At 52.1% G+C, this 9041-nt stretch overlaps 1 protein-coding gene across 1 annotated transcript; it reads left to right on the top strand.

Annotated features, from left to right (window-relative positions):
• Clec4f (C-type lectin domain family 4 member F) lies at window positions 1-9041 on the top strand. Its single transcript, XM_055596314.1, has 7 exons — window positions 1-159; window positions 899-1015; window positions 1302-1391; window positions 2747-3670; window positions 7104-7255; window positions 7998-8116; window positions 8706-9041. Exons 1-7 carry the CDS (start codon window positions 84-86, stop codon window positions 8869-8871), a joined length of 1644 nt encoding a protein of 547 aa, XP_055452289.1. The 5' UTR covers window positions 1-83; the 3' UTR covers window positions 8872-9041.

The following is a 9041-nucleotide window of genomic DNA, read 5'->3' as shown; positions in this document are numbered from 1 at the left end:
GAACATAAATCAGTGTCTCCCTTCCCACTGCTGCGGGCTCGCAGGACAGACCTTTGGGAACTGGTGGCAGCCAGCAGCGCAGGATGAAGGAGGCGGAGGTGAAGAGAGATGTGGCTAGATTCTGCACAGATGACCAGTGTGTCTCCCTACAGGCCCAAGGTGAGAATATTTAGGGTTCTTGCCTATGCTCTGTCCTCTGAGCCCATCCTTGCCAGCCCAGCCATTCACCTCATCCCTGCCTTGGCTCCCTCGTAAATATGTCCAGGCAGAAGAAATGGGAGGACCAGAGGACCAGAACTCTGAGCACCCCGGCTCTATATGGAAACTCCTAGAGCCCTTCACTGGGTACAGTAATCTGAGGGGAGAAAAAGGATGTGCTTTGAGTTCAGATGGGCCTGATTTTGAACCCCAGCTTTGCAATCCACCCAGCTCCTGTATCCTCTGGGGCTGGTGGTCTCTGAGATTATTAATGGACCAACTCCCAGAAGGCTCAGGGCACCCATGACAACATTTCAAGCTCTGTGGAAGGCTCAAGAAACAAAACCATTCCCCCAGGGGGCAGTAATGCTGGATTTGGTCAGACTTGTTAACAAGACTGGGCCCCTGCTGTGTGCCTCTTTTTCACCTCTCTCCCGCCTTCACTCTCTTCTTTCTTCCTGATCACATTTCTGTAGCCATACTCTCTGGGGCAGGTTTTGCGCCTTCGTGGGTTGTGAGCCCTTGATCTTCGGCGTTGTCTTGCCCACACCAAATGCTACCTTTTCCTGCCTGATACTCCTTGTAAGAGGTGTCGCGCTGTTCTCATCTCTAGTGGACAGGCCAAGGGACTGTGCCAGGAGTCCTAGCCAGGCCTAGCCCTCCCAGCACTCTCACACCAGACTCTGGCTCCTCCCTGCAGGGCTAGACCTCCAGCCAGCTGCTCCCGTGCCTCCCGGGATACTGAGGCATGTCCAGACCATCCTGGCACTAATGGTTATGACTATGTTCTTCTCTCTCCTGGCTCTTTTTGTGGTGGGTAAGTTCTCAGGTGCCTTGGGCCACAACTGATTCCCAGAGATCCAGGGGGCATTTCCAAGGGGTCCTCTGGACATTGCTGATCTCTGAAGTAACATTTTACCACCAGCCTAGGCCCAGGCCTGGAGAAAACAGAGCTCATTGTGCCTGGCTCACAAGAACAGAGGCTTTCCAGGGAAACTGTGTGTGCCCTTGGTGCCCTTCCCTCTTTCTAGAACCCTAGCTGGTGTGGGTCATCCTATCATGTCAGGGCTGTGGACTGGCTGACCCAGGAATGGCTATCTCAGCTTCACAGCCTTGGAGACCTGAGAAGAATGAAGATCTTTCTGTCAAAGCCCAGCATGAAGGCGCCAACTATACCGAAGAGGACCCCGACAGTGAGTAGTCGCAGTGAGGACAGGGCCAGGGCAGCTGGGCACTGGGGAGCTGGCACTAGGAGCACAGACCTTGGTTTCCGCTTTTATTCCCATATTCTAGCTCCAGATCCCACCTTCTTCCTGAAAAAAAGATTTTAAGCTTTTTTTCTAATACAGGGTCTCATGAAGTCCAGATTGGCTTCAAATTAATAAGCTAAAGAGGACCTTAAATTTCTGATCCTCCTGCCTCCACCTTTCCAGCGGTAGGATTACAGGTGTGAGACCATGCCCAGATTATGTAGTGCTGAGGACGAAACCCATAACATTGTACAAACTAAGCAAGTATTCTACCAAATAAACTATATTCCCAAACCCAAAATTGCTCTGTTTTTAAGCACAGCTTTTTTGAGGCCCAGTAGATATAAATGCTGGGCACATATTTAAAGCACACACTGACGAATCCCAGTGAAGGAGTGTGCTCAGGAACCCATCTCTACATCAAGGTGAGGGGCCAAGTCACCACCCCTCCGCAGAATTTACTTGTAGCCCCTGGTGATCCCCCACCTCCAATTCCTTCCTGGCTTCAAGCTCAGGTAGTCTCTACCTGTCACGACTAAAGAGCAGTTTATTTATAGAGTTTCATATAAACAGGGGTCAATCATGTTCTCTTTTTGGTCCTTTTTTGGTCATGCGATCTGAAAAAAATATTCTCTGTAGTGCTGGGAATTGAACCCGGGCCAGAGCTTCCGTTTTCTCTCTTCCTTCATGTGCTGCAGCAGGCAGCCAACTCCTCATGCACCTTGTTTTCAGGCCTGCACCCCGTGTGGTCCAACCCCAGAGTCTACGTAGTGCAGGGACCAGCTGGCTTCCTTAGGGTCACTCAGAGCTGTGTGTGGAAGTTTTTCTAATGTATAACGTTGCTGCAACAAATATCATACAGAAGCAACTTAAGGAAGCGTTTATCTTGGCTCACAGTTTGAAGGCATGGTTCATCATGGCCAGAAGGCATGGAAGCAGAGCTTGAGGTAGCTGATCACATTACATCCACAATCAGGAAGCAGAGAGCGGTGGTGCTGGTGCTCAGGTCTTTTTTTTTTTTTTTTTTTTTTTTAATAAATAAGCCTTTCCTTCTTTTTACTAAGTCCAGGACCCCCAGCCCTTGGGATGGTGAAGCCCACATTCAGGGTGGGTCTTTCTGGCTCAGCTAAACCTGTCTGGAAGCTATCTTACAGATACACCCAGAGGTTTGTCTCTGGGTCATTCTAGATCCTTCCAAGTTGACGTGTTAACCATCATAGCCAGGAACATGATGACTTGCCATCTAAACTTCCCTACATAATGGGCCTGGATGGGCACCTCCTGTTTCTTCTTTTCAGCTCATCCCCACTTTGGCAGGGAGGCAGAAATGCAAGAGGCTATGCAGAGGTTTATGAGCTATGTGGAGAATTCTAGCAGCTTGCACAAGGAGATACAGATGCTGAAGTACCGAATGGACAACGCCAGTTCTCAGGTCCAGCTGCTCAGGGGCCATCTGGAGGACGCCAGTGCTGACATCCAGCAGACAAAAGGTGTGCTGAAGGGCTCTGGTGCCTTGGCTTTGGAGACCCAGGCGCTGAGGAACTCCTTGGAGTTGGCCAGTGCTGATATCCATAGTTTGAAAGGAGATTTGGAAAAGACAAATGCTATGACTTCCCAGACCCAGGGTCTCTTAAAGAGCAGCGCGGAAAACACCAGTGCTGAGCTCCACATGCTGGGCAGAGGCCTGGAGGAAGCCCAGTCTGAGATCCAGGCACTGCGGGGAAGTCTGCAGAGTTCCAATGAGCTCAGCTCTCAGACCCGGAGCTTTCTCCAGAGGAGTGTGGACAACACCAGTGCGGAGATCCAGGCCGTGAGGGACCATCTGGCAAGGGCTGGCGAGGAGGTGAACTCATTAAAGAAAGATCTAGAAACAGTCACTGCTCAGACTCAAAAGGCAAACGGCCACCTGGAGCAGACAGATGCCCAGATCCAGATGTTAACGGCTGAGCTGAAAAGCACCCGTTCCTTACACTCCAAGACTGAGGAGGTCAGCAGAGAGACACAGACCATAAGAAGAGGCATGGCTGATGTCTCAGCGCTGAAGTCCAAGGTCCAGGAGCTACAGAGCAGTCTGGAAAAGGCCAAGGCAGAGGTGCAGAGCTTGAAAGCAGATCTGGAGACTACAAAAGCTCTCACTGCCAAGATTCAGAAGGAACAGAGCCGCCTGGAGGCCCTGCAGAGCTCCGCTGCGGCTGCTAGGGAGCAGGAGCAGAAGGCTCAGAGTAAGTGAGGGGTGTGTGTGTGTATCTGGGGAGGGACAGCCTCTGGGTGGGATGATGACCTCTGACCCTTTAGACTCTTTGCTTACCTAAACCTCTGGGGAGGTGGATGGTGTGGAGATGGGATCACATCTAGTGAGATAAGCCAGCTGGAGTAGCCTCAGATGGCTTGTAATCTTACCAGTGTCAAAACAATGCTACACAAGAAAGGCGTAAGGTGAGGAGCAGAGCTGGGGCAAGACTCTCCTGAGCCGCTGCTGTCAGAAGCTGGCGAGACTTTGAACGAGCACGTCCTTGAGCTTTACTGCTCAGCTGTCTGTCATCTCAGTACTCAGGAGCAGAAGCAGGAGGAGCGAGCATGTTCCTGGCTAGCCCAGGCTACATAGTAAGTGTGAGAGCAGCCCAGACTATTTCTCAAAAACAAACAAAGGAGGGTGGCGAGATGGCCCAGCAGTTGGGAACACTGGCTGCTCTCTGCTCAGCTCCCAGCACTCCTCTGGTGGCCCTCAGCAACTCCAGCTTCAGGAGATCCGATGGCGCCAGGCATTCATTTGCTGGGCAGATAGACATGCCAACAGAATATCCAAACATATAAAATGTAAAAAACAAAACAAGTCGGGAGCTCACGCCTGTGATCCCAGCACTCAGGGAGGCAGAGGCAGGCAGATCTCTGTGAGTTTGAGGCCAGCCTGGTCTATAAAGTGAGTCCAGTCCAGCCAAAGCTACACAGAGAAACCTTGTCTCAAAAAAAAAAAAAAAAAAAACACCAACCCAAACCAAACCAAAAAACTCAATAAACAAAGCTAAATGAATTTTTAAAAAGTGGTTGACAAGTGTGATGACACATATCTGTGTTCCCATAGATCAGGAGGTAGAGTCAAGGAGGTTGAGGAGGGTCAGGAGTTCAAGGCCAGCCTCAGGTACACAGTGAGTTTGAGGATGGCCTGGAATACGTAAGATCTTATATTCAAAATGCGGATAACAGGATTGTTTCACAGCCAGATCAAGCAGGCTAACACATATCAAGGCCTTTAACAGTGTGCCAGCACCCAGACATGCAGCTGACACTGTCAGGGGCAGAGAAAACACGCTCCTACCCCCACAACTTGTCGGGCTATGAGGGTAGGCTTGCAAAAAATGACATATTGAGAGAGAGAGAGAGAGAGAGAGAGAGCCCTAGTGGAGGATGTAGCTTGTAGGGAGGTTGGGTGTGGAGGAGCTGGCCACCGGATACCTGGTGAAGCCTCCTCTGGGTGGAATGGTTGGCTGTTCACTGCGGGAAAGAGGCTGCAGGAACCGCAGCGAAGTGGCTTCTGGAGCAGCTGCTGCAGAGCTGACAAGTGGGAGTCGGTGGGAAGTACTGGGGCCTGCTATGTTGTCTGTGTCCTGGGTACATGGGTGCCTGGAAGCCTTCTCTGCTTCCTGCCTCTGCCAGAGCCACCGTTCTCCTCACACACTGGGCTCTCTGCTGCAGCATCAGGGACCGCTGCTTCTCCACTCTGGAGTCCACTATGCTGAGCTCCTCCCTCCAAAAAACATGAAAGTTCAGCTCTGGAACTGAGACCTTTCGGCCTGGGATACAGCGTGGCCTTAGGACTTCAGGGAAAGCTTCAGGTGGTTCTTGTAGCAGCCATGCTTTGAAGGAAAGCATGGCTTTCCTTCCCCCTTTCAGTGTGTGTGGTGTAAGTACACATTACATACGAGTGCGCATGTGCAGAGAGGCCAGATTGTCTCAGTCTCTCTCCACTTGCTCTGTCTGTCCTCTAGCTGTCTGTCTGTATGTGTGTAGGATGGATGGATGGATGGGTAGGTGGATGGATGGATGGATGGGTGGATGGATGGATGGATGGATGGATGGATGGATGGGTAGACGGGTGGATGGATGGGTAGATGGATGGATGGGTGGATGGGTGGATGGATGGATGGATGGATGGGTGGGTGGATGGGTGGATGGATGGATGGATGGATGGGTGGGTGGATGGATGGATGGATGGATGGGTGGATGGGTGGATGGATGGATGGATGGGTGGATGGGTGGATGGATGGATGGATGGGTGGATGGGTGGATGGATGGATGGGTGGATGGATGGGTGGATGGATGGGTGGATGGATGGGTGGATGGATGGATAGATGGATGGATGGGTGGATGGGTGGATGGATGGATAGATGGATGTGTCCACCTATCTGTCTGGGACTACAGAAGAGCCCTGCTGTGCCTGGTCGATGCAGTGCTGTAGCCAGAACTGGGTGCTTTCTGTACGGCAGGCAAGCACTCTGCCCTCTGAGCTGCATCCACAGCCCCCACACCTTATTTTTGGAGACAATGTTTCTCATCAGTTCCGCTAAGCTGACCGTCCAGTGAGCTTCAGAGAGCTGCTGTCTCCACCGTCCAGCACTGAGTGCAGGCACCGTGCAGCACACTGGGCTTCTATGTGGACACTGGCAGTTGAGCTAGACCTCCATGCTCGCACGGCAGGTGCAGCATTAACTGAGGCATCTTCCAAGCCCTCGGACCTTTTCTTCAAGAGCAAATCAGAGAGTATCCGGCTTCTGTTGTAGGGTCTCTATTAGACCTGCTTCCTTCTGCAGTATGGAGGGAGCAGCCATGAGTATCACAGGGCTGTGTTCCAGTAAGACTCTGAGAGCAGTTTGTCCATCCGTGTTTCAACCTCAGACAGTGCCAGAGTCATCGATAGGCCTGGCAGAAGCACGGTACATGCTAACGGGCCAGTCTCCTGACGATGCTGGCACTGCCAGGTGGGGACCACATGTTGAGAATCCCTGCTTCACACACACCATCTCCCACTGAGACGGTGGATCAGAAGGTGAAGTGCTTGGCACCAAGATTGACTTCTGGGTTTGCTCCTCAGAACCCAGATAGTGGGAAAGAAAGAAAGAAAGAAAGAAAGAAAGAAAGAAAGAAAGAAAGAACTCCTGTAGGTCATTCTCTGGCTCCCACATGCATGCTGTGGCCCGTGCATGTGACTCACTTTTGATGAATAAATTTAAAAATGTATGAGGTGCCTTCATCCTGTTCCATCTTCTCAAGTTTGAATGTTCTTACAGAGAACATGGTGTGTATTGGAGTCTGTGGATGGAGATGAAGTCAGGAAGTGAAAGCGGCTACAAGTTGCAGGACTGGAAGCAGACAGAGATGGCTAGTGACAGTCATGAGTGGGCAAGTGTTGTCTGCCAGAAAGCAGGCATCCGCATGGAGTGCTGACGGGTGACAAGCTGAGACTTCCCCGGAGTGACTGGGACGCTTCGGTGGCCTGGAAGGCCACCTCTAGATTATGGCTGTGGGACTGGGGTGTGGGGCCCAGCCCTATCCTGGAGCTGAGTGTTGGCAATTGCGAGGGCTTGACCCGGAACAGCGGAGGCTGGCTTCGTAACAACACTATCCGCTCCTGACTCCTCCCTCGGACCTTTGTTCTAGATGAGCTTCTCCAGCTGATCCTGCAGGGCTGGAAGGTCTTCCAGGGAAGCCTGTATTACTTTTCTCAAGACAAGAAATCGTGGCATGAGGCTGAGAAGTTCTGCGTGACCCAGGGAGCACACCTGGCATCCGTGACCTCTGAGGTGGAGCAGGTCAGAGCTGTGAGCCTGGGGCGGGCTGAAGGGAAGGGTACTGTATCGTTAGGGACACACCAATTTAGGCTCTGTCCTCCTAACGGGTGGTGGAGCCCCACATGTCCCCACTAGGCAAGTGGGGACACCAACAAAGATTGACTGAGTTCCCAAGAGCACTCTGTACTGAGGTGGACACACGGTCAGTTACTGCCACTTGCTCAGGAAAGGAGGAAGACCTCCTAGGAAGGACCAGGGCCAGCTGGAAGGAAAGGAAAAGACACCTGTCCCACTTTTCAAAGTAGGGGATGTTTCTCTCTTGCTTTCCTCAGCTCCTGCCAGCCTTCTTTTCTGAGCATCAGTCTAGATTAAAAGATCCAGTGGCTGATGAAAAAGAGACCCTGGCCCTCTAGGAGCTAGGCTCACTCCTAAACATCTGAAGCCTCTAAAGGAAACACTGTTCTTGAAAGGGCTTGTGCTAGGGGCCCTAAGTGCTGTGGCTCTCCCAGGACCTGCCTGTTCCAGTGCTGCTAAGAACAAACTAGGATGAGGGCTCATGCCCCTTCTCAAGAGTGAGGGCTATTGAAGATGGTCAATATGGGGAAGCTGGGCTTCTGCAGAGGGACCTACCTGCTGCTCTAGGTATTGGACAAGCCATGGAAGGTTCTGGAAGCTCCTGAAATGAGATTGGCTTCCTGTTCAGCGGTCAGGGAAAGAATGCTCTAGAGAACCAGCTCCTCACAACCGTGTCTCCTTTGCACAGGCATTCCTGGCACAGTCCACGAGTACTGTGTACCATTGGATCGGGCTCACTGACAAGGGCACGGAGGGTGACTGGCGCTGGGTAGACGGGACACCATTCGATCGTGCCCTGAGCAATAGGTGAGTCTAACTTCTGTCTAGCACTGTCTGGCATTGACTGTCGCGGTCTTTGGCAGGCTTCACTGTCCTTTGTGCATGATCCTGTCCAGTGAATGCCAGTTGTGTGTCTTTGTGAGTGTTCACATTTGTGTTTGTGTGTGTGTATATGCACTTAGCGTGCACATGTGATATGTGCGTATGGTGTATACGTGCGCTTACACACGTGACGTATGTGAGGTGATACGTGTGACATGTGGTATGTGATGCGCAGTGTCTGCGCTGTGTGATGTGACCCAGGAGACCAACAGAACAGCATCAAGAAAGGACAGGCCCCGGGGCTGGCAGGCCAGTTGTCTTCTGGTCTTTCTGACGTCATCTGTTCATTTGTTGCCGGCCTACTTGGCCCTTGCTCTGTGAAGGAAGGCCTCTGGGGGTTGCATGGTGTGGAGGGCGCTGCAGACGCTGGGTCATCAGTCGCGGGGGGAGGGCACCCTCAGCAGGGCCAGCCTGAGAGCTCCCCCGGTCCCGGTCCTGTCCCCACCCTGAGGTCTTTCTATGCACGGGGAAAGAATCCTGCTCCATCTAGTAGAGTGATGTTGCCTCCTTCCAGGTTTTGGGCAAAAAGACAGCCCGACAACTGGAAACATGAGAATGGAGAGTATGAAGACTGCGTCCACATGCAGAAGCAGTGGAACGACATGAAATGTGGGGCCACCTACCAGTGGGTGTGCAAGAAGTCCACAGGTCAGGCTATGGCCAGCATGGGCCAGAGCTGATCTGCCCTCCCTGGGCCCCAGAGCCTTGAACTCACTTCAGAGCTTCTTCTGTCCTGAGCTGCCCCTTTCAGCCATTTAGAACATGATTGCCCCACACGCTGATGTCTCCTCTGCACCCCAACATGCCTGCCCTGCCGCTCCTCAATAAACACTCAATGAACAGACAGAAA

This window comes from Psammomys obesus, unplaced genomic scaffold (genome assembly GCF_907164565.1).
Source record: "Psammomys obesus unplaced genomic scaffold, mPsaObe1.curated_primary_1811, whole genome shotgun sequence".
Taxonomy (NCBI): domain Eukaryota; kingdom Metazoa; phylum Chordata; class Mammalia; order Rodentia; family Muridae; genus Psammomys; species Psammomys obesus.
This window is presented reverse-complemented; position numbering and strand designations above follow the sequence as displayed.